We start from the raw sequence: 25,069 nt of genomic DNA on the forward strand, positions 1-25,069 counted from the left end.
GGAAAGACTGCCAAGAACCGAGTCTCAGACAGAAGAGCAGGGTTAATTAATTAACATTCTTGAGTTTCCTAGCAAAGTGAAAGGCAGTAAGATACTGAGGAAGACATTCCAGAAGTTTGGGCACAGGGGCCGGAAGGCGGCTTATTTATTATAATTTCTCCTTTTCTGGTACATGCACGGAAAGCCTGACAGCTAACTGTTCACGCACGTGTACACACACACACACACAGAGTCCCTTTCCAGAGACGGCCAGGCTCCAAGGAGGAAGCAGACCGGCAGGGAGATCCAACGCTGTTCCCCTGCTCACCGATCCACTTCTCCAAACACAATATCTTGGGTACCTAAGAGACCAACGGGAGGAGGAAAAACGCGGTGTTATCCAAAATCCAGAACCCATCACCGTGCCCAGGAGATTGAGGATGTGGCTCTGGGCCCATTGTCTGTGCTGAACAGGAAGTGTTCGCTTTCCGCCCCCAATTAGAGTCCCGAACTCCCTCGTCTGTGGCATCTCTGTTACAAGACAGGCCGCGTACCTATGATGGCAACAACATCCGCCAGCATGTGTCCCTTTGACATCTTGTCCAAACCGGCCTGGAGAGATTGAGACAGCAACAGTGTTAGGCAAGATTAGCAGGGTGGGAGGAGAAGCAAGGAAAGTGCGTGAAAATCTCAACCAAGGTCAGAAATTACGGACTCCTCTACTGGAGGGAGAGTCACCGGGGTCGGTTCTTACCAGGTGGGCGAAACCAGGAGCCTTGATCTTGCATCGGTAAGGGCGGCTGCTGCCATCGGACACCAGGTACACCCCGAACTCTCCCTGTCCAAGGAAGAAAGGTCGCTGCCTCCGTTAACAGGAAGAACACTCTCCTCTGCCCAGAAAACCTCTCTATTGGCCCGCGTGTCCTCTCTCGCGCTGGTGACCAAGCAGCTACTTGGACATCTGTCTCCGGTCCCCCAGCGCACAGACAGCCTTATCCTTCCCCATCTCTCCTCACCTTAGGAGCCTCGATGGCGGTGTACGTGGCCCCCGGGGGAACCTGGTAGCCCTCTGTATACAACTTAAAGTGGTGAATCAGTGATTCCATGGAAGTCTGGAAAGAGGAAAAAGGGAGCATCAGGAAGCCGGTCCAAAGGTTTCCCGGGCCTCCCCCTCCCCAGCACAGACAATAACCTCTACCCTCGGGGAAACTAAAACCCACACAGTGAGCGAGAAAGCAGAGAAGACAGAGTGACAGAGGAGGCTACGGGAGGTTGAGACTCATATGGCGAATTCTTCCAAAAAGGAAAACTGAGGAGGAGGAGGTCATCTGAGGGTACTCCTCCCTGGCTGCTGGCCCCTTTCCCTTTGCCCTCTTCCCGGGGCCAACCTTCATCTCTGCTCGCTTAGGCGGAGACACTTTGGCATCATCGACCTTGATCTCCCCAGGAGGCATCTTGTTGAGACATTGCAAGATGATTCGAAGGGACTGGCGCATCTCCTCTACCCGACACAGGTACCTGGGGTGGATGAGACAGGCTCAGAGCAAGAGAGGACCGGTCAGGGCACGGGACGTGAGGCTGGGAAGGACGCCCGTGGCTGACCCGCAAAGGGCTGGCTGACTTTTTCCCCTTCCTCTTTTCTCCTAGCGCGGGATCTCTGCTTGGCTTGGCCCCAGGTAAAACCTACAGTCTTCTGGTTCTGGTACTGGCTCCTGCCCCCTGTCCTCTCCTGATCTTCTCCCCCTACCGTGCCCTGCACTACTTCCCTCTTCAATTGCCCTCTTAGACACTTCCTGGACCGCAGAATGGGTAAGGGTCAAACTGACTCAAAAAGAAAACAAGCGAATCTCATTCAGGGTCAGCAAACAAGAATGGAACGTGAAGCTTAGACTCTGGTGGCAAGAGCCCCGGGTCAGGAGGATTCTAGTCTCAACCCCCACTAACAGGATAATCCAGGCCGATCGCTCCCTTTTTTATGCCTCAGCTTTCTCAGCCAAAACTAGTTCCATCTAAAACACGAGGATGAGGGCAAAAGAAGATGTACACCCGTGAAAGTGCTTCAAAAAACCACCTTGTTTAACAGACCAAGAGCTCCAGCAGATATGGGAAAATATGGGCATAAAGAAAGTAACCGAGAAACAGGTCAGACGAGGGGAAGCAGCTGGAAAACGAGCCGAGGGGACGTGGGCCTTACCTGTCGTAGCAGTCCCCTCGAGAGCCTATAGGAACATCAAAGTCCACCTGGTCGTAAACATCATAGGGCTGGGTCTTCCGCAGGTCCCACTGGATGCCTGAGCCCCGCAGCATCACGCCACTGTGGGGCATGGGGCACGATGGGAACAAGGGTCACTTTCCACAGACCAAGAGAGGAGGCGCGCTTTCTTCCGCCCCCACGCTCGGAGCATGGCCCGGAAGGCGCCACACCGTCCCGAAGCCGAGATTAGCAGGCTAGAACTACCCCGTGCCCAAGGAGAGAAGTCTTTTTTTTTTTTTAAATATTTATTTTGAGAGAGAAAGAGAGAGAGTGTGTGCAAGAGAGCAGGGGAGGGGCAGAGGGAGAGGATCCCAAGCAGGCTCCGCGCTGTCAGTGCAGAGCCCGATGCGGGGCTCGGACTCACAAACCGTGAGATCGTGACTGGAGCCAAAACCGAGTTGGACGCTTAGCCGACCGACACCCCCCCCCCCCCCGGCGCCCCCTAAGGAGAGAAGTCATTCCTCCCACCTAAATCCATAGTTAAGTGCGTCTTCGGCTGTTACGACCCCAATGTCGACTGTCCGATTTCGCCAGATCCTGTTGTTGGTCAGCATCTATCGATCAAGAGAACCGGCGTGTGAACACCCTCCACACCTCCCTCCAAACGCCTCTGTATCTCTTTACAACTAGGGACTAAAACCCACAAGCTGCTTCGGCAGCACATACACTAAAGCCCACAAGCCTTTCTTGAGAGGAAAAGAGGGACTCTTCCCACCAGTTCCTATCTTACCTCTTCCAACTCATCAATCCGAAGTGAGAAGTTCTTAGAAAACTCATAAATGTCATCCATAAGCCCAAGGGGTAGGTCCTAGAAGCCAAACGGAGAAGGACAGAGAGTACAGCTCAGCCTCCCTGCCCCAGGGCTACAGGGTTGGCGTTTCCATCAGCCGGGGCTGCCCTCCAGTGGCCACAGAGGATACAGGCGTGGACCGAAAGTTCAAGAAGGCAGGGGAGTCCGCTCACCTGGTGCACACCTCCTGGCCGGACGTAGGCAGCATGCATCCGAGCCCCAGACACGCGCTCGTAGAATTCAAACATCTTGATAGGACACACTGGGAATTAGTGACAAAGTCCTGGGCCCCTAAGTCCAGCAACATGGTGGTCCACTCTCCTGCCCTCTGCCTTCTTGTGCCCTACCAACCCCTCATGACACAGAGTTCCTCAAGGACAGAACCCAAGTTAAATATACCTTCTTCCTCTACGTGTTCTTCGTTCTGTCTCCTTTCCATCCCTTGGCTCCTTCCTACCTTCTCCACTTCCTGTACCTCCCTGCCTATCCTATCCTTTCCTCCTTCTCTTACCTTCTCCCTCTCCTCAAACATCCAGAAGAAAGGGGTCATAGCCCCAATGTCCAGGGCATGTGTGGTCACAGCCATAATGTGGTTCAAAAGCCGTGTGATCTCTCCAAACAGCACTGTAGAGACAGGAAGACAGCGAGAGGATCGACAGCGAGTGGACACAGCGGTTCTGGGCAGCGTCTAGGGTCTGCGAACTAAGCCTGGGTTGGATGCTCCCACGATGGGAATGGTGCGGGAGGGGCACTAGGCTGCGCTCACAGCGGGGCCACAGGAAGGAGACGGGCATACCTCGGATCCACTGTGCCCGGGGCGGAGGCTGGATATTGAGTAACTTCTCCACAGCCAGTGAGTAGGCCTGCTCATTACACATCATGGACACATAGTCTAGGCGGTCAAAGTATGGAAGAGCCTGGGAAGAAGGAAGAACCTGGGTCACACCTGACAGGCCAGGAGCCCTCAGACTGCCTGCCAAAAGCATTGCTCTCAGTGGGCATCAAAAGTCTACGCTGCATTAACCTTCTAGTCTCAGGAGCTAAACAAGGCAGTGCCCGATATCCAGCAGCATGCTGGTAAATGTTTCTTTAATAGTCAAATCTCTGAAGGGGTGATTTGTTGCGTGTGCCCATTTCCACGGTGAAAATACTCCAGCAGGGCCAGCTTTAAGCTACCAACGTTACATAACTGAGCACAGCACTGGGCAGGGGAGCACAGTCTCTGCCATGCAGAGACAATAAAATCACTTAGGAGCACAGAGGAGTCAAGCAAGAAAATGATGAGCTCTGAGTACTTCTTACCCTGGCTTTTGATATAATTTATTAAATCGTAAGCCAAGGGGCGCCTGGGTGGCTCAGTCGGTTAAGCGGCCGACTTCGGCTCAGGTCATGATCTCGCGGTCCGTGAGATCGAGCCCCGCGTCGGGCTCTGTGCTGACAGCTCGGAGCCTGGAGCCTGTTTCTTTTTCTTTAATTTTTTTTTTTAACGTTTATTTATTTTTGAGACAGAGAGAGACAGAGCATGAACGGGGGAGGGTCAGAGAGAGGGAGACACAGAATCCAAAACAGGCTCCAGGCTCCGAGCTGTCGGCACAGAGCCCGACGCGGGGCTCAAACTCACGGACCGCGAGATCATGACCTGAGCCGAAGTCGGCCGCTTAACTGACTGAGCCCAGGTGCCCCCCCTGGAGCCTGTTTCAGATTCTGTGTCTACCTCTCTGTGACCCTCCCCTGTTCATGCTCTGTCTCTCCCTGTCTCGAAAATAAATAAAACGTTAAAAAAAATTTATTAAAAAATCAATCAATCAATCAATCAATTGTAAGCCAAGATCATTTAATTTTTAGTAATGGCTACGTTTAACAACTGGCTCACAAAATGCCTGGAAACATAACACTCTGTTCTCGCGAGCAGGCTTGAGCTGGCCCCGGCACACCACAGCCAACGCTCCTCTGGCCCACAAGGCTGTCAGAGTGATCGGGTGAGTGAGAGATTTCAGGAAGACAGGGCCCTGAGAAGGACTGGATTGGCTTCTGGCGGGAACAGTTGGGGAGAAAGGGTTCTTTCCCCGGGACACCAAGAAAGCCAAGTCTAGCTGTCTGCCGAACCACTGAACCAGCTTCAGCTTCCAGGAAGGGGGCGGGGCTACGACAGCCCTCTCGGGGACAGCCAGTTCTTGTCCTGATGTCACTGTGACGCGGGTTAGTGCCGCACCGTTTAGCTCCACGGTCTCTGGGACCAGAAACCATCGGTGCCTGGACTCTCGGGGGCAGCGCAGTCTAGTCAGCTGGCTCTGTCCTAACCCCGTCACCCTGTGTCATCAAGCCCTCTCCTCATGGCACTAAGACAAAACTTTCAGATGCTCACCCCGGCTCCAATTCCCTCAAACCTGACCCTCACCACTGGGGGTCACACAGCTCTCCTGAAACACGGCACACTGCCACAAACCCTCTCTCGGTCACTCTGACTCACTGAGTGTTTCGAAAACAAACTTAAGACAGCCGGAAGATACGAGAATCGGCTGTTCGTCCTAGGGAACTGACGTCTCTCCCCCCTTTCCCTGCCCCCAGGGATCGCGGCTTTGACGTATTGGTATGATAAGAACAGGGAAACTGAGGCATTCGAAAAAGGGCAAAGGGGTCAGCCAAAAGTCAGCCGGAGAAAAGCCGGTGGTGTAGTTCCGGCTCCAAAGCATTTCTGCTGGATAAACCAGATCTGGATGGATTTCAAACATCCCTTGCCACGTCCCTCCGTCCTCCAACCAAAACGGTCCTTGCATCCTCAACACCCTCCTCCCCCGGGGTTTTGGGGGCAGCAAACCGGCAATGCCCCAGGCCACAGCATGCCTAGGTCCCGTCAGCAGGCCCCTGTTCGCCCTCACACCTGCAGATAGGTCTTGTACTCAATGAGCTTCTCGGTTCCTCGGTGCAGAAGCCCGATGTGGGGGTCACACTTGCGCACCATCTCCCCACTCAACTCCATCACTAGTCGCAGGACTCCATGGGCTGCTGGGTGCTGGGGCCCAAAGTTCAGGGTCAGGTTCGTCACCATTGTGTCCTTTGGAGGGTCCACATCTGAGAAGTGGGAAATAGTTCAGAGCCAAATGGTGACTCCCCGGAGACAGTAAGGAGTCAGCCTCTCCCCGTCCCTCTTTCACCTCACCAATCCACACCTTGTTAACTTCCCAACTGCCAACATAACGGGGAAGAAGACCATTACACGGAAAAACGGGAAGGGAGATCGAGATTTTCTCATGAGGGGGGACCACGCACAAACCTTGCTCTTTCTTTTTCTGTTAGAGTTTATTTACTTTTCAGAGACAGAGAAAGCACCAGTGGGGGAGGAGCAGAGAGAGAGACAGAGAGACAGAGAGACAGAGAGAGAGAGAGAGAGAATCCCAAGCTGCCAGCACAGAGCCCAATGTGGGGCTTGAACTCACAAACTGAGATCATGATCTGAGCCGAAATCAAGAGTTGAGACACTTAACCGACGGAGCCACCCAGGCACCCAAATCTCGCCCTTCCATGTTTCCCAGAGTCCTTTTCTTTTTTTTAATGTTTTTTTGAGAGAGAGAGAGAGAGAGAGAGAGAGAGAGAGAGGGAGGGAGAGAGAGAGCACGAGCAGAGGAGGAGCAGAGAGAGAGGGAGACACAGAATCCAAAGCAGGTTCCAGGCTCTAAGCTGTCAGCACAGAGCCTGCCGCGGGGCTCGAACCCACGCACCGTGAGATCAGGACTTGAGCCGAAGTCGGACACTTAACAGACTGAGCCACCCAGGTGCCCCCCCCAGACCTTTTTAAAGATGATAATACTGATAACACTTGTATAGCTCTTACTGCGTACCAACCACCAACCTAAGCCCTTCACTGATTTTAATTAACTTAATTCCCCTAATAACCATACAAGTAGTACATTCTATTATTATCTTTATTTTGTTGGGGATGCTGAGGCCAGAGAGGATAAATGACTTCTCAGACAGCTAGCAAGTGGCAGAGCCAGGATTTAGCTCAGCTCGTTCAGCTTTTTTTTTTTTTTTTTAAGTTTGTTTATTTTGAGAGAGAGAGAGAGAGAAAGAGAAGGAGGAGGAGAGAGAATCCCACGCTGTCAGCGCAGCGCCTGACGCAGGGCTCAACCTCACGAACCATGAGATCATGACCTGAGCGGAAATCAAGAGTCAGATGTTCAAACAACTGAGCCACTGAGGCGCCCCTCAGGGTCCACGCTCTTAACCACCATGATACCCGGCCTTCCAAATCTATCTGATGAATGCCCAACTACTCAGGAAATGTCTATTTAGTTCTTGCTACCACTGAATGACAGCTGTTACCCTCAAAAAGCATACGATTTAATTTGGAAAATAAGTACACGTGAGAAACTAGTAACAGAGTTACCAACTAAGTGGCTTAGCTGTTAAATATTTAAAGGAAGAGGGGCGCCTGGGTGGCTCAGTCGGTTAAGCGGCCGACTTCGGCTCAGGTCATGATCTCGCAGTCCGTGAGTTCGAGCCCCGCGTCGGGCTCTGTGCTGACCGCTCAGAGCCCGGAGCCTGTTTTGGATTCTGTGTCTCCCTCTCTCTGACCCTCCCCTGTTCATGCTCTGTCTCTCTCTGTCTCAAAAATAAACATTAAAAAAAAAAAATTTAAATATTTAAAGGAAGAAAAGAATACTGTGAAGAATTCACGAAGGCAGGATCTGAGCTGGTTTTTGGTGTTGTTTTGTTTTTTTTTAACTTTTAACATTTATTTATCTTTGAGAAAGAGGCAGAGTGCAGGTAGGAGAGGGGCAGAGAGAGAGAGGGAGACACAGAATCCGAAGCAGGCTTCAAGCTCCGAGCTATCAGCACAAAGCCCGATGTGGGGCTCGAACTCACGGACTGTGAGATCATGACCTGAGCCCAAGTCGGGGGCTTAACCGACTGAGCCACCCAGGCGCCCCAAGAGCTGGTTCTTAAATACAGGGAATGATTCAAATAGGCAGAGAAGAGCATCCCAGGCTATGGAATCAACAAAGATCAAATCTCAGAAACAAGGAAGTATCTGTGAAACTCTCACCTACACAGAGACAGATTAGTGCTGGCAGGCAGTAGGGTGTAGTGGCTCAATTATCAGTATCCCTTAATAACAATACTTATGGAGGAACTTACCGTGTGCCAGTCACTACACTAACCGGTCCACGTTACAATCTCACTTAATCCTTACAGTGATGCTGTGAAATAGCCGCTTTATTCGCTGGTAAATGGAGAGTTGAGGTTTGAAGCCAAGAGCTTAACTTTGCAACGCAAATTCTTCACCATGGGCTTTGGAGTCACACAGACCCAGACACAAATCCGATTATGTGCCCTTGACCAAGTTTTAATCTCCCGGCACCGTAATTTCCTCCAAAGCGGTACAATACCGGCATCATTCTCATGGAGTTGTTGCAAGGACTAAACGCAATAAGTCAGACAAAACTCCTGACACCTGGGAAGCACTCAGCTACTGTTACTGTGGCTTTTTTGAAAAACAACTAGCAGTGCCTTTGAAGGTTTGAAAAACCACCTTGGCTTCCAAGGGACATGGAAATATACTGAACCTCTGGAAAAAGCTGCAGGGAGAAAGATAAATCTGGTAGGGACCTCCAAGGGTTGACTGGGACCTACTCTTTTTCTCCTGGAATGTTCTTCCTTTCCTTCTCTGCTTGACAAATGCCTGCTGTTATCGTGTCTGTGGCATTGCTAGAAAAATCAGCAAAAATGGCGCGGGGGGCGGGGGCTAAAACTTGCTTTGACAGAGAGCTCAGGAGCACTTGGCAAACAGCGTGGGGCAGGGATGGGTGTGAGTTGGGACAGGAGCTCTGGGAACTCACCATTCCAAGGTGGAGGCTTCCAGTGGGCCGTTTCCTTGGTGGGGTACATGACCGCTCCCCCAAACTGCTCTGCCCATTCCATATCTGGCTGCCATTGCCGAGAACCTCTAGGGAGTTAAAGACAGATCCTGGACACAGGGGCCTCAACAGGGCTTGGTTCCTCTGTTCCCGTTCACTCTCAGGTGGGCCCAGGGAAGTGCCTGGGATTCTCCAAAGCCAAGTGACTGACACACAGCGTAGCTTAGGCAGAACGAGCTGGACCTCTAGAGGCTCCGTTGCTACTAACTGCCTAATTCCTGGTCACTCCTGGGCATGCAAGGTTAGGGATCCTAATTCCTTCCACTTCTCATCATGTTCTTCTTTCCACCTTGGTGAATACGAACGCAAGAAAGGTGTTTGTTCACGGTCAACCAAAGACTAAGAGGTGTCCCGGGCCGGTGCATGGCGGGGGAGGGGCATGCTGGCTCCGCGGCTCGGCCCAGGTAAGACCCGAGTGATGCCCTGGGACCGACGCGGGGACAAGGGAGGTGTCTTGGCTTGTGCTCCTCCTTTACCTCCCTCTTCTCGTCTAACGAGACTTTTCAGCAGTCCCACGCCACCCGTGATGAGGTTCGGGAGAAGCAGCAAGGCACAAGGGGAAGGTGACACTATCATTAACGTTCAAGGGCACGGGCGCCCCTCCGCTGATTTCACCCCTGGCAGAAAGAGCTCGAGACCCTCTTTCCTCCCTCGGCCAGGGCGGGCGCCACTGCATCCTGGAGCCCGAGACAGAAGGCCTGGGCGAGGGGGTCACCGGCCTGGGTCATTCTTTCCTGGAGGGGGGGGGGTGTCACAGGGCCCGCGGAGACCCCAGACCCGAGAAACCCTGGCCTCGGGGGCTGCGCGTCGAGGGCTGCCCGGAGTCTCACCTGCTGGGCTGAACGGGCAGCCGGCCCCCGACCCCGGACCGCAGCGCCTGGGCCGCGACGCCGCGGAGGCTGCGCAGAGCCCTGAGCGCCGCCATCTTGCCCCGCCGCGGACTGCGGGAAGGAGAACGGGCGGAAGTGCTTCCTGCGCGCCGCCTCGCGGGCTTCCCGCCCATTGGCGCCACGGGGCCGCCCTCTTGGAAGCTGGCAGGGTCGCGGGCGCCCGCCGACTACATCCGGGTTCGGCGCCAGGGCTTCACTTTCGCTCTCAGAGCGGCGGCGGGGCGCGGTTCACCTGGCCGCTCGTGGCTGACTCGCAGAGGCGGGAGCCGGAGCAGCTTGCGGCCCCCGCGGGACCCTGTGTGTGTGCCCTGCCGCCCCCCCCCCGGCTCTCCCTCGCTCTCCTGCGCCCCGCCGGGGCCGCCCCCTGCCCGAGCCCCGCTCCCGATGGCGGCTTCTGAGCCCGGCCCTCCCGGGGCAGCCCCAGGCTTTGCCAAGAGACTCGGAGCGGGGAAAGCCAGCTCGTTTCCAGACGGCCTGAGTGGGTTAGGGAAGAGGGGGCCCAAGCGGGGCTGGGCGGGCCCGAGAGCTCCCGCCAAACCCAAATGAAAAACGAGGAGGACGCCAAGGCCACCAGCACTGGAGTGGGCTGCTGGGTGTGTAGGAGCCACCTCGGCCAAGAGGCGGGGAGGCCCCCTGTGGGTGACCCTGATGTCTGCCAGGCTTCCAGAAGCTGCAGAATGACAGACCCAGGAAGCGACCTGAGAGATGCCTCACACCCCACTTCCCTGGGGGTCAGCCCTTTTTCCCTCCGGTCTTTCCGACCCCGCCTTAGTCCTGGCCCCTGGCGACGGCGGCGTAGAGATGTAGTACCACCAGGAGTCCGATCCCAGTCCTGTATGGAACAAAGCGTTTTGCAGCCTTGGAGGCCGGTTCTGTTCTCTCCTTGTGCCTCCAAACCCAGCTCCCGCTGGGCCACCCGCTGAGTTTGCACATCCCTCCCGCTCTGAGCCTGGAAAGAGGCCTTCCCCAAATCTCTCCCCCTCCCCGCACCAGGGTCCCTGAGAGCCCACCAGCAGTGCAGCAGGGTGGGGCCGACGGACCAGGAAAGTGGCAGAGGCAGGGAATTCTTAGCTGTGGAGAAAGAGAGGAAAGCCAGACTTCTAGCCTGGGAGTTGACCTAATGGGAACCATACCAAAGGGTGGGGCCACATCCCTGGCTGTGGGAACTGACTGGGCCCGGCCCCGGGGTGGACTGGGCAGCCAGGCAGAGGCTCTGCCTCCCTCGTCCCCCCCACCCTTTCCCTGGGCCTTCTCTTCCCCTGTAGTTGGACACAGTGAATGTGATGGGGGGGAACTGCATTTCTTTACCCTAATCCAGCCCCAGGAGAAGTCAGGGTCGAGTCCGGGCTGCTTAGCCTTGGAGGCAACTTGAGCCGGCACCGTTGTGAGGGCTCCTGGGGGGGCTACCTAGGACACTACATCTTTTGTGCCCTCTCCCTGCGGCCGACACCCCCACACGCTGCTGCTCTGATTCTGAGGCCCTTTGTCTTTCATTGCTTAGTCACCCCCTTTGTCCTCATCTCAGATGGGGGGTGGAAAGGGGCAGTAAGAGTCCTCTGGTGATGGCTCCTCTTGCCCCTGCCCCCTCTGGTCTCCTGTCCTTTGTCTGACTCCTGCAACCCCAACCCCCTCCAGAGTTAGGGCCACAGTCAGGGCATGTGGTGGGTGACTCCGGAAGTGGTGGGCACCAGGGCAGGTATTAGTGACCTGAGCAGGAAGGGAGGGGGAAAGGAAGTGTTCTGGCGGATATGATTTGGGAGACAGGAGGTGACAAGGCAGAGAGTGGATAGGGGAATGGGGGCAGGGGCAGGTGATCTGCCTCTGGGAAAGGAAAGGCACGGCTGACTGCATTCTCTTTCCTGGGGATATCCTGGGGAAAGGAGTGGCCACAGCATGGGGTGGGCAGAAATTTTCCCTCCTTCTGTACCCCTTGCTTCCGTGCCTCCAGAGTCCACCCCCGGAGACCTCTTTGCTGAGTTCTCTCCCGTCTAGAACCACTTCCTTCTCCGAATACTGCCCCTTCCTCCCCAGGCACTCTCCCCACCCCAGGCACTGGGTTCCTGTTCCTCTCCAGTACCCTAATTTCCCTATACACACAGTCCTGCCTCCACCCTGTCCCTGTCTCATGGGCAGTGAGAAATAAAAGATTACTAGATATTCCGGGAACAGTTGTGTTCTCGGGGCAATGTGAGGCCAAAGGAGGGAGCCAGGTGGGGGGATTCCCTAGGATGGGTTGACTTTGGGTGCATCTGGGTTTCTGAGAGAGCAAATCTTTCTGTGCTGGGGGCTGGCTGACTTGGGGCTGGGGGAGGGTTTTAGGGCAGTTGGGAGTGGGCAGGAACAGGGCCAAGAGCCTGGGGGAAGCTACTGGGAGCTGGGCCAGGGAAATGGGGAGCCAGGAAGTGGGGAGGGGGAGCCCTGGGGGGAATGGAGGCGGAATGGCTGTTCCGGGCTTTGGAGGGTGTGGGTAGTGGTAACTCAGGAACGGGGGAGCCCGAGGGAGAGAGGGAGTGTTAGAGAAGAGGAGGTGCCACCCTGGATCCTCCTTCTATAAAAGGAAAAGTCGTTAACCCCTCCTGCCTTATCCTCTGCCTGCTCCACATGCCCATTCCAAGCCGACTCATCCTACCTTTGGGCAGTAAATTCCCTGATGGCTGTCTCCTTGCCTGCCCCATCTCCCGCCTGGCCGACCGGCTTCTCTCCCACTGTTTGTTCCCGTCCTGAGCCAAAGGCCGGCCACCTCCTTTGTTCTGCCCTCTCGGTGCTTCCTTACCTGTTGCCCACTGCCTTTCCCTGGGCAGTTCTCTCAGTTGCCTCAGCTCTGGAAAGCAGCCTCTAGGGGCAGAGGGCAGCTCTTGAGGGAGCCCTGAGAAAAGGGAGGCCATGCCAGATGAGAGAATGGGAGCGAGAATTCTCCCGGGACCGTGGCCTTTCTGTGCATGTTGACCAGGCCCTTTCCCTGACTTCCTACCCCTCCTGGGGCTCTGTCCCACCAAAAAGGGAAAGAGACAGCTGAGAGCCGACTGTGGGGTTTGGGGAAAGGCTATGTCATCAGCTGGCCCGGTGCCTATGATCCATCCGGCTGCTAGAGATTCCCCTCCCCTGGGCAAGTCCCATTTTTTTTTTTAAAGGAAAACAAAAACTAGGATTTTTGGGAAGCAATGAGACACCCATCTGAGTTCCACCAACCAAGCTCCTGTCTGAATGGCTTATAGCTCAGCCAATCGCCGAAGCTCGGGCTGCTTAAAAGAGCTGGCGCGGAGAGAGGCTGGGAAGAACCCACAGGGAGACCCACAGACACATAGACACGGGAGAGAGAGGAGGAGAGACAGAGACAAAGGCACAGCGGAAGGAGCCAGAGACAGGGCAGGCACAGAGGCAAAGCCAGACAGTCTGAGGGAGCCCAGAAGGAGAGGCCAGAGAAGCTAAAGAAGACACGGGCAGGGAGAGACAAAGACATAGGAGAGGAGGGGGTGTGAGAGGAGAGTTTGGGGGAAGCCAGGCCACTAGGCGCCTCTCCTAAGCCTAAGGGCCAAGTTTTCCCCATCTCCTCTGACCGGCCCCGGCCCCTCTGAAAACTCTGCCTCTGACCTTGGCACAAGTCCGAGCCCCCAGGCTGCAGAGAGGAGCTTTCCAAAGCCAGGGCGGGGAGGACTTGGTGCCCAGACGGCCTCAATCCCTCCCAGCCGCGGCACCAGTGCCATGAACAGGACGGACCGGCATCCCAGGAGGGGCTTGGCGGGGTGCTGGCCGTGGGGAGCCCGACCCCGCCTGCCGCTCCCCCCTGCGCCCGTCTCCCTGCCGCCGCTGCTACTGCTGGCCTCCCTCCTGCCCTCGGCCCGGCCGGCCAGCCCCCTCCCCCGGGAGGAGGAGATCGTGTTTCCAGAGAAGCTTAACGGCAGCATCCTGCCGGGTCTGGGCGCCCCTGCCAGGCTTCTGTACCGCCTGCCAGCCTTTGGGGAGACGCTGCTGCTAGAGCTGGAGCAGGACCCCGGCGTGCGGGTTGAGGGGCTGACGGTGCAGTACCTGGGCCAAGCACCTGAGCTGCTGGGAGGGCCAGAGCCGGGCACCTACCTCACCGGCACCGTCAATGGAGACCCAGAGTCGGTGGCATCTCTGCACTGGGACGGGGGAGCCCTGTTAGGGGTGCTGCAGTATCGGGGGACTGAGCTCCACATCCAGCCCCTGGAGGGAGGCACCCCTAACTCTGCCGGGGGCCCCGGGGCTCACATCCTACGCCGGAAGAGTCCTGCCAGCGGCCAGGGCCCCATGTGCAACGTCAAGGCTCCCCCCGGGGACCCCAGCCCCAGCCCCCGAAGAGCCAAGGTAGGCAAACCCTGGAGTCTGTGTCCTGCAGCGTCCTCCCGCCATGTCTGTCCTACTGACCCCCATTCACGCTCTCTCCACCCACTTCCATTGCTGGCCATTCTGCTTCTTCCCTGCCTTCTGTCTGCCTCCGCTCTTTCCACCAGCCTCCCTTCTCGGGAAGGCTCTGGCTTCTCCCTGCCCCATCCCTTCTCCTGGCCGGACTGCTGATCCCACCCGAGGAGGGCTCTCGGGGTTCTCTGCCGGGAGTGACCTCCCCTCTGGCCACGCCAACCCCGCTTGGCCACAGCATCCTACTGGTACCGTCTCCTGCGATAAGGCTATCCTGAAGGCCCCTTGGCCGTCCCAAACTTTCCGTGCCCCAAATTTGATTTCTACCCCCCCCTCCCCCCCACCAACTATAAAGGAGTGAGAGGTTTGAAAGGAGTGAGGATTGGCCTCTGGCTTCTGGTGCTGCCTTCACGATAGTTCTGGCAAAGTGCAAACTAGGGCCGAAGTGGACGAGGAGGAAAGGCGCCCCGTTACCTGGTCAGTCCCCTTCCAGCACTGCGGACTGACTGCAAGGCGGCCTGAGGCTCCATCCTTCCCTCCCTCCCACGGCCGGCCTCCCCCCCCCTCCCCTCCCTCCCTCTCTCGCTTTAATCCAGACCAGCCGCTCTCCCTCCACACCCGCCACGCTGAGATCTGGCCCTGGCCCTAGCTGCTGACTGAATTGTTCCTCCAACCACACAGGGCAGACACGTTGCAGCCCGGCCCTCTAGCTCCAGGCCTGCAGGCCCCGTCGCACCACTCGGGCCTGGGGGACCCCCAAACCCCTCCCAGAGGCATTCTCACTGCGCTTTCGCCTCTGGGGCTCACGCAGCCCTGGGACGTGGCATCCCCCCCCCCATCCCCTCCCCTTCTCAGAACCGACAGCTGATTTCTCAGAGTTACCACAGAAGCCCTGGGACTTTGGGGTTGGGGGGAGGGCCCAGGCGAGACCCGTGGGGAACGTGTGGCGCCGCTGGCTCTGCTGAGCTCCAGACCCAGGAAGTAAGGGGGCGTGGGGGGTAGTGATCCGCGGGGCTGGGTGGCTGTTTCAGGGCGCCCCCCCCCCTCTTTTCCAATCCAGCGCTTCGCTTCACTGAGTAGATTTGTGGAGACTCTGGTGGTGGCCGACGGCAAGATGGCAGCATTTCACGGCGCCGGGCTAAAGCGCTACCTGCTGACGGTGATGGCGGCAGCGGCCAAGGCCTTCAAGCACCCAAGCATCCGCAACCCCGTCAGCTTGGTGGTGACTCGCCTCGTGATTCTGGGGCCAGGCGAGGAAGGGCCCCAAGTGGGGCCCAGCGCCGCCCAGACCCTGCGCGGCTTCTGCGCCTGGCAACGAGGGCTCAACACCCCCGAGGACTCGGACCCGGCCCACTTTGACACGGCCATTCTGTTCACCCGGCAGGTGAGGCCCCAGTCGGCCCCCACGGGCCACGTGCTGCGTTAACTCCCCAACCAGCGGCGCTGCGGAAACCGTGCCGGAAACGGCGCCCCTGGAGCCGCACGACGCCGTGTCGCCTCGGCCCCGGGCCACGCGGCCGGGGCCATCCAGGCCCCGACCGTGCCGGGGGCCCAGCTGACCTAGATCTCTCGTCCCGGCGGGCCCCGGGGGTCTTGGTTCCTCATGCGTCTTCTGTGACCCCCCCCTCTCCGCAGGACCTGTGTGGGGTCTCCACCTGCGACACTCTGGGCATGGCCGACGTGGGCACCGTGTGTGACCCGGCTCGGAGCTGTGCTATTGTGGAGGACGATGGGCTCCAGTCAGCCTTCACCGCTGCTCACGAACTGGGTAATTGGGAGTGGGGCTGTGGGGCACCCGGGATGGATGAGAGAGGTAGCAGGCCCGGGGAAAGGGGACAATGGGCTCACTAGAATGCAAGTAGGGGTCACAAGGCGACCCGGCCTAGGCGCAGGGCCATTATCCTTCTCTGCTGTGGATGTAGACAAACATTTAGCTTCGTCTATTAAATGAGATAGCGTGTGGAAACTTACTGTGAACTCTGTGTGTGTGTGTGTGTGTGTGTGTGTTTGAGGACGGCACAATATTGAGAGAGAGACTATTCGTCAGAGTCAGTGATAGAATGTTGGGAACGTTGGCTACAAGGCAAAGGGGGTAGGGAGGTGCCCTGAGTGTGTTTGGGGGGAAGGGGAGACAGAGACATGGGGGGTACATATGGAGGAACCCTGGAACACCGGAAGGAGATGGGGGCGGGGGCAGTGTGGGATGCGGGGAGAATCTGACCATCCACAGCTGGAACCAGGTTTATCATGGGCTTGAAGCCCCCCGAGGGCACAGAGAGGGGACCCTTGGACCCTAACCAGGCCTCTGCTCTCACAGGCCATGTCTTCAACATGCTCCACGACAACTCAAAGTCATGTGTTGGTCTGAATGGGCCTGGAAGTACCTCCCGCCATGTCATGGCTCCTGTGATGGCTCACGTGGACCCCGAGGAGCCCTGGTCCCCCTGCAGTGCCCGCTTCATCACTGACTTCCTGGACAATGGCTATGGTAAGCAGATGGCTCACCCCTTTCTCTGTTCGGCTCTGGGCTCCTGCCCCGCCCCCCACCCCCCACCATACTCTCTCTTCTGCTACGTTCTGCATGGACCCAGTTGACTACCTCAAGTGTGTTTCCTCTGCAGTGTGGGACGGGGTGAGAAATGCTTCTGTCTTTGCGTGGTTCCCACTTCCTCTAGAATAAATAGCACAGCCAAGGCAGGCAACTTTTGGTGCGGTAGAATTAGATCTCACCTTTTAAGGGTCAGCCCTGTTCACACCAGAATGGGCCCGCTGTGAGGGGGGGTGACTGCCCGTCACTTGAGGTGTGCAAGCCTGAGGGACGGCCTGCTACTCGGCAGGTTGCTGATAGGAAGCAGACTCCAGAGCCCTGTAGTTGCTTAGAGCAGGTAGGAAGACTCAGGGCTTTGGGTTCCTGTCCTGATGCTGTTCGTTAGACACGCGTAGAGAGTGTAAGTTTCTTCGCGTCTGTGTGTCCGATCTGTAAAACAGGTCTCTCGGTTAAACGAGAGAGCGTCGCTCAGGCATTTAGCCGAGGCTCATCACGTAACAAGCACCCAGGCAATTGCCTCTGCTACTGAAAGCTTTCTCCGGCCTTGGGATTTGGATTCTAGGATCCCTCAGGCCCCAGGGAGTCCAAGCTTTCAGCCGGCAACCTAGAGCGTTCCCTCAGCCCGCTGCTGACCTCACATCCCTACCCCCTTCCCAGGGCACTGTCTCTTAGACAAGCCAGAGGCGCCCCTGCATCTGCCTGTGACTTTCCCCGGCAAGGACTATGACGCTGATCGCCAGTGCCAGCTGACCTTCGGGCCTGACTCACGCCATTGTCCGCAGCTGCCTCCGCCCTGTGCTGCCCTCTGGTGCTCCGGCCATCTCAACGGCCATGCCATGTGCCAGACCAAGCATTCCCCCTGGGCCGATGGCACCCCCTGCGGCCCGGCGCAGGCCTGCATGGGTGGCCGCTGCCTCCACGTGGACCAGCTTCAGGATTTCAACGTGAGGTCCCAGGCCAGGGGTGCAAGCAGGGGGCCAGGGGGAGTGGGGACTGGCCCTGGGCCTGGGAGACTGTACTTACTGGCACGGCACCCTTTCTGCTTCTGCAGGTCCCACAGGCTGGCGGCTGGGGTCCCTGGGGATCATGGGGCGGCTGCTCTCGGAGCTGCGGGGGCGGCGTCCAGTTCTCTTCCCGGGACTGCACGCGGCCGGTCCCCCGCAACGGCGGCAAGTACTGTGAGGGCCGCCGCACCCGCTTCCGTTCCTGCAACACCCAGGACTGCCCAACGGGGTCAGGTGAGCAGTGGGAGGGACAGAGGCCTTCAGGCGGGGACGGTGGGGCTGAGGCGGTCGTCCCTTGAGTGTAGGGACTGTCCCCTGCTGTCGAGGGGAGCGACCTCACCGTTCAGGGCTCAGGGACCTCCTCTGGCAGTCTGTGGGGGGAGAGCGGTGCCACGCCGTCCAGGGGCCTGAGGGGCTGGGACGGAGGGGCTCCGGTGGGACGTGGTAAGGAAAGAGGACCCTGACCGGCCGTTTTACCCCGACAGCACTGACCTTCCGCGAAGAGCAGTGTGCCGCCTACAACCACCGCACCGACCTCTTCAAGAGCTTTCCGGGGCCCATGGACTGGGTCCCGCGCTACACGGGGGTGGCCCCCCGGGACCAGTGCAAACTCACCTGCCAGGCCCGGGCCCTGGGCTACTACTACGTGCTGGAGCCACGGGTGAGGGCCGGACGCCCCCGGGCGCCGTGCGTTCACGGTCTTTCCCGCAGCCCCCCTACCTGCTGAGCTGGCACAGTTCCCCCAAAGCAGCCCAGAGCCGTGCGGGGCCAGCCCGGGCTCGGTCAGGCTCCTCTGTCCCCCGGGTATTGGGAAAACAAGCCCCAGACTCTAGATAAGTTTCCCGTGGTTTCTTTTTCTCTCTCTTCCCGTCTCCCTGGGCTCTGCTTCGTGAGAAGGGATGTGGCCTTTCGGGCAAGTCTTTGACCCCGTTTCCTTGGGCTCCTCTCTGAATTCCAGGGGTGGCCTCGTTCAGCTCGCGGATGGCCAGTCCGTCACTGGACAGGCCTCTTGGAGACAGGGGCGCCTCCCCACTCCCTCCCTGCGCTAGGGCGGTTTGTTGAAGGCCCAAGGGAGGAGCCCTGGCAGATTTTTCACCCCTACCCCGGGGAAAACTCGTACACGTCGGCCGCCCCCTAGCGTCCATGTGGGTCGCTGCCTTCGAGGTTCAGGGCTGGTGTTGAGACTTGGACGGACTTGTGGTGTCCGCCTGGGCCCCTCTACTTGCCAGCTGTCTCCCCTTTGGGAGACTGTGCTCATCCTTCTGAAACCTCCGTGTTCCATCTCTGGAAACCTCAAGGAGTGCTTGTGAGATTTGCATTCTTGTTTACAAAGCACGTAGCACAGTGCCTGGTCCATAGGGAGTATTCTGAAAACGGTAGAGTTTTAAATTTCTGTTGTCGCCACGCTCATCACCCCTTACAGAGGTGGGGCTCACGCCGCACCCCGTCCACGTCCCCCCCTGCCCAGCCTTTACGACGGTGCCTTCCTGGCGGGATCTGGCTTCACCCAATCCCTCCTGACTTGGCATTGCTGCTCTCTCGGCAGGTGGTAGACGGAACGCCCTGTTCCCCGGACAGCTCCTCGGTCTGTGTGCAGGGCCGCTGCATCCACGCCGGCTGTGACCGTGTCATCGGCTCCAAAAAGAAGTTTGACAAGTGCATGGTGTGCGGGGGGGATGGTTCCAGCTGCCGAAAGCAGTCCGGCTCCTTCAGAAAATTCAGGTTCGTCCGCTATTTATTTCCTCCCCTCGGGCCCCTGGGGATGCCAGGATGAACTTAACGCTGTTTCTCCCCTCACAGAGCTTCCTGTCTCGCAGGGGAGACAGATGAGTAGCCAGGTACAGCACAGGGTTCCACGTGTTGAGCAGGTGGCAGCCTGGGCTGCTGTGAGGGCCCTGGTGGGCCTCTGGGAGGGCTTCCCCAGGAGGTAACTTGCTCCTGGAGGGAGAGTGGGAATCGGACCGGCATCGAAGAGGTGGGCTTCAGTGGGCACCTCAGTGAGGGGGCACCGGATGCAAAGGTCTAGAGAGAAGAGGGGGGAGGGCACGCTTGCACACAGCTCAGACCTACAGATCTGAGACGATCGGATCTCAGGTCTATGCGGACCCCTTACACAGTTTTAGGGGGACGACCCTCTTTGCACACACACTCACACATACGGCCGTACAAACACAGCTCGGAAAGGCTGGAGGGATTCCGGAAGATGCTGAGCTCCCCCTCTATTCCTCCCACGCAGGTACGGGTACAACAACGTGGTCACGATCCCCGCGGGGGCCACTCATATCCTTGTCCGGCAGCAGGGGGCCCCCGGTGTCCGCAGCCTCTACCTGGCCCTGAAGCTCCAGGACGGCTCCTACGCCCTCAACGGTGAATACACCCTGATGCCCTCTGCCACGGATGTGGTGCTGCCCGGGGCGGTCAGTCTACGCTACAGCGGGGCCACCGCGGCCTCAGAGACACTGTCAGGCCACGGGCCGCTGGCCCAGCCCTTAACGCTGCAGGTCCTGGTGGCTAGCAACCCCCAGAACGCTCGCCTCCGGTACAGCTTCTTCGTGCCCCAGCCGGCCCCTTCGACGCCGCGTCCCACCCCCCAGGACTGGCTGCACCGCAAGGCACAGATCCTGGAGATCCTCCGGCGGCGCCCCTGGGCGGGCAGGAAATAACCTCATCGTCCCTGCTGCCCTCTGCGGGCACCGGGGCCTCGGACTGAGTTGGGAGAGAGAGGGGGCTTCCGCGGCTGCCTCACGCTGCCACGGCGGGGAGGGGCTGAGACTGTGAGGCCTGCCCTCCTCCCCTGCCCTGATGCGCAGGCTGGCCCTGCCCTGGTTTCCTGCCCTGGACGGCAGTGACGGGTGGTGGATGGAAGGGGCTGGGGACAGTCCCCCATCTAAACTGCCCCCTCCACCCTGCTGGTCACAGGAGGGAGGGGGAAGCCGGGGGCAGCAGTTGTATTTATTTAGTATTTATTCACTTTTATTTAGCACCAGGGAAGGGGACGAGGGCTAGGGTCCTGGGGAAACTGACTTCCGCCCCTCATAACCCTCACCCCGGCTAGGAAATCCAGGGTGGTGGTGATAGGCATAACTGATCCGTGTGTATGTGTGTGTGTGTGTGTGTGTGTGTGTGTGCGTGTGTGCCTGTGCATGTGTGTGTGTGTGTGTTCACGTATAAGGTACATCCTGCCCTGCTTTCTTCTCCCTGAACTTTGTTTTCTGGGAAAGGAAGAGTCAAGGGGAGGATAGGCCTTCAGGGAGTAAGGGATTATCATATTTTTTAAATATATATTGAATTCTGCTATTTATGTGCTCCTTTGGGAGTCAGACACATGTGGGCTTGCACCCCGGCTCCACACCTCCGAACGTTCGTTTCCTCAGTTGCCAATAATAATACCTCCCTTGGAAATTGTTGTGAGGACTAAGTCATGTAAATAAAGGACTAGCATCGTGCCCGGCGCTGGGTCAAGTGCTCTGCGGTGGCCGCTGCCTCTAGGTAGTGTCACCGCCGCTCTGCCTGCCTCCGGCGTCCAGGGGCTCGGAGGTGGTGGAGAGCACGTCAGCGGTGCCCACCCTCAGCCCCAGGCCACGCTCCTCTGGTGGGCAGAACGCCGTCCTGCACTCGGAGGGACTCTCAGAGAAAGGACGGCTGTGTCCCTGATCCCTGGAGACGCCCAGTCAATGGAGACAGAATAAACGCTCGACCCCAGACACAGTTGATAAGAACGAGAAGGCGCAAAGGAAAACAAGAACAGCTCCATCCACACAAAAGGCACTTAGGACTGAGGGCCCCTCGTGGGGTCTGGTGGGGATGTCATTGTAGGAAGGGCACTGGAGAGGGAGTCCCCGGGCGTGAATTTGAGTTGGGGTTCAGTCTTACCGGCTAGTGGTGTTGGGGAAGTCACTGGTGCTGAGCCTTCGGCGGCTCTTATGCGTCAGGGGGCTGATAATACCCATCCCCACCGGGTTGTTCTGGAAACAGTTGATAACCACAGTTTCAGAACAGCAAAGGCCGAACCGCGTGAGAGGTTACCCTTGTGACTACTGAGTGATTAGGACAGGGGCCCCCAGAATCAACCGGGGCAAACACAGCAGACGTCTCTGAAGGTGTGAGGGTAGAACGGCATTTAACAGAGGGCAGGGCATGGTTTGGGAAGTCCAGAGGGCGAGGAGAATGGCGGGGAGGCGGGTCTGGGGGGGCAGACAGCCAGGTGTTCCCTGGAGGTCGACACAGGGAACACAGACTCGAGGGGCAGGAGGGCACCAGACACAGCTGTACTTTTCCTTCCGAGCAGGTGGCCTTGCTTAAGAAAGAACCGGGGCAACCCTGTGTGCGTCGTGGAGGACGCGCGGTTGGAAAAGGGGTGGCAGGTGGATCGGAAGGATAGGCAGAGCCCTGTGCGAAGTCCGTGCGAGGTACACACACACACACACACACACACGCACACACACAGAGCGTGACTGACGGGGCTCGCCCATCGGAAACAACAGGACGTTGCAAAGCTCTGCATCATAAGGGCCAGATAAGCCATAGAGCCTGAGCCCAGACTCAGTGGGCTGTGAGGGGTAAGGAGGGTGAGTCTCAGGCTGGGCTGAGCAGAGGGCCACCCTGACGGCCTTCTCGCCTTTCCGTCGTGCTCGCGGGAGTTCACACTTTGAAAGTCACCTTCACGTGCAGCCTCTTAACAGGAGGCCCTTCCCTCACCGCGTCGGGCTCCGCCTGGCATAAAGAGGAAACTTTTCTCAGGGGTGCATGGGTGGCTCAGTCGGTTGAGCGTCTGACTCCCGGCTCAGAGGGCGTGATCTTGCAGTTCAGGAGTTCGAGCCCCGCAGCGGGCTTGCTGCTGTCAGCACAGACGGTGGTGCCTGCTTTGGATCCTCTGCCCGCCTCCCCCCCGATCTCTCTCCGCCCCTCCCCTGCTTGTTCTCTCTTTCTCAAAAATAAATAAAACATTACAAAACATTTTGGTTTCAACTTATGAAATTTTTCCCAGAGAGGGAAAGAGCTTAGGGACCGTGTCTGTGATTGGGTGGGCGTGAAAGCGGAGGACACAGAGAGCTAGCCTCTCAAAGACGAGTAGTGGGCATCACGGCCCTCAATCCCGGGCGACGCCCGACCCCTTTCTGGAACGCTCTTCTCCAGACCACCCTTCCCCTATCTCGGCTAGAGACTGGCCTGAAGCCCCCCTCAGGGATCCAGCCAGTTCTTGCCAGGGATGGGGCGAATTCATACCTTCTTGTAAGAGCCAGATGGGCTCTTGTCTCTCCAGTCTGCCTACTTATTGCCTTCCCGGGCCTGTGCTACATTGTGGGCGAGCAATCGGGAGGAGAAACAGGAATACCAGGAAGTTACGTTATGCACACCGAGCTCCAGTATCTGGTCTTAGAGGGAAAAAGAGAGAACAACAGTGAGCTGATGAAAGGGGGGTCTGTGACTGTGGGAGGACGAGGGCAGCGAGCGCCCTGTCCCTGGAGAAGTTCAAGCAGAGTTTGGACAACCATTTTTTTTTTAACGCGTATTTATTTTTGAGACAGCGAGAGACAGAGCACGAACGGGGGAGGGTCAGAGAGAGAGGGAGACACAGAATCCGAGGCAGGCTCTGTCGGCTGTGCTGACAGCTCAGAGCCTGACGCTTGGCTCGAACTCGCGGACCGTGAGATCATGACCTGAGCCAAAGTGGGACGCTTAGCCGACTGAGCCACCCAGGCGCCCCTTGGACAACCATTTTATGGGGTGTTAAGTGCTGTGCCTGTGTGTTTGGGGTGGGGCAGGGGGCTTGAACAATAACTGTGAGCTGAGCCAATTTCTTAAAGCTCCTTCTGCCCCTCAGATCTTCCACCTCTGCGGTTAGAGCAGAGGAAATCCGGGCATTTGTCCAGCCACGATTTTCGCGGTGGGGGGTGAGAAAGCCAGGTTTCTGGGATGCTCTGCTCACGTACACGTCTACCCCAGCCCCAGCCCCTCTTCTTCAATCTTCATGTAGTATTACAGTGTTTGGCCTTCTAAACTACCAGACTGACAGTCAGTGACAAAACCCAGCAGCTCATTGGTCAGGGCTGGGGGGGGGGGGGGGGAAGGAGGGGGAAGAAAGTGGAATTCGATGTATTAACATTTTATTGGCTAAGAGGATGCTTCTGAACCAATTGAATACTTTCCCCATTGACTGTTGCTAGAGGGGTAAGCCAAAATCATTTGCAGCAAGACTCAACCAGCTGACAGCTGAGGGAAACCACCGGTTCTAAAAATGCTCAGAAGAAGCCCGAGGGGTGCGGGAGGGTGGGGGGGGGGGTGGGTGGTGGCAGAGAGGAATTACTGAACAATTTCCCCAGAAAGGACCTTGTATAGGCACAGGCCCAGAGGACTTAAGTAGCCTTCGGAAGGAAAGGGAGGAGAGGAAGCATGTTTAAGACACCCCTCACGGTCTTTGGGAAACCAGCACCCGGCCCTGCAAACGCAGGGACGCACCCTGAGGTTGGCCTGTCCAGCTTCAAAGAGATGTATCAGCACATCCTCCCGATAACGTAGAGGCGTACAAGCATCGAGAAGCTGCAAATATGAGAATTTTGGCCTGAAAGTGGGTCAGAGGAAAACATATTAATTGGAATAGCACTTCCTACGGAGAACTGACTGTTTCTCCATTTGTTCAGTAACTAAGCCATCGGGTTATGAACAGGAGTCAGAATCACGCTCTCACGGCATCTGGAAAGGACACCGAGTTTTGGAGTCAGACTGAATCTAAGCTTTGCTACTCACACGTGATGATGTGATCTGAGATTCCTTGATCTCGGTGACCATCGGTTTCTTAATGTGTAAAGTGGGTATTACTACTACCTGCCTTACGGAGAGGTTGTCAGAACTTAAGAATATAATGGCAGGGGCGCCTGGGTGGCTCGGTCGTCGGGCGTTTGATTCTTAATTTCAGCTCAGGTCATGATCTCACGGTTTGTGAGTTCCAGCCCTGCTTGGGATGCTCCCTCTCCCTCTCTCCCTCTCTGCCCCCCCCACTGCTCTCTCTCTCTCTCTGTCTCTCAAAAATAAATAAACATTAAAAAAAAAGAAGAAGAATATAATGGTGTACGTGTTTGGCCCTGTGTCTGGCTTCTAGTAACTGCCAATACATGCTGATTCTCTTCCCCTCCGATCTCTTCCTTTGCCTGCCCCCTCTTTCCACTCCTGTATTAGCATGAGAAAATAAGTATACTGAGGAACCGTCTAGGTCAGATATAAGATGGGCTATTTTGTAGAATTTGTGCTACAAATTCTTGGTTACGTTCAGGGGATGATAAAAGGAAGCCATGGTCCCCGTCCTTGGAGT

General features: G+C 57.3%; 2 protein-coding genes across 2 annotated transcripts; one reads left to right on the plus strand and one right to left on the minus strand.

The window, feature by feature from the left end:
• Positions 1-121: 121 nt before the first annotated feature.
• NDUFS2 (NADH:ubiquinone oxidoreductase core subunit S2) lies at positions 122-9,907 on the minus strand. The gene is made up of 14 exons (XM_078440859.2): positions 9,772-9,907; positions 8,864-8,970; positions 5,905-6,095; positions 3,820-3,940; positions 3,535-3,647; positions 3,197-3,271; positions 2,964-3,041; positions 2,702-2,787; positions 2,174-2,293; positions 1,368-1,497; positions 996-1,091; positions 734-817; positions 534-591; positions 122-341 (listed from the first exon to the last, which is right to left on the minus strand). The coding sequence occupies exons 1-14, from the start codon at positions 9,864-9,866 to the stop codon at positions 304-306; spliced, it is 1,392 nt and encodes a 463-aa protein (XP_078296985.1). The 5' UTR covers positions 9,867-9,907; the 3' UTR covers positions 122-303.
• A 750-nt stretch (positions 9,908-10,657) lies between these two features.
• ADAMTS4 (ADAM metallopeptidase with thrombospondin type 1 motif 4) lies at positions 10,658-22,663 on the plus strand. Its single transcript, XM_060644500.3, has 9 exons — positions 10,658-14,157; positions 15,269-15,592; positions 15,844-15,976; positions 16,526-16,696; positions 17,414-17,700; positions 17,808-17,994; positions 18,246-18,421; positions 19,307-19,482; positions 19,997-22,663. Exons 1-9 carry the CDS (start codon positions 13,534-13,536, stop codon positions 20,421-20,423), a joined length of 2,505 nt encoding a protein of 834 aa, XP_060500483.3. The 5' UTR covers positions 10,658-13,533; the 3' UTR covers positions 20,424-22,663.
• Positions 22,664-25,069: the final 2,406 nt, after the last annotated feature.

Source organism: Panthera onca, chromosome F1 (genome assembly GCF_046562875.1).
Source record: "Panthera onca isolate mPanOnc1 chromosome F1, mPanOnc1 haplotype 2, whole genome shotgun sequence".
Classification (NCBI taxonomy): domain Eukaryota; kingdom Metazoa; phylum Chordata; class Mammalia; order Carnivora; family Felidae; genus Panthera; species Panthera onca.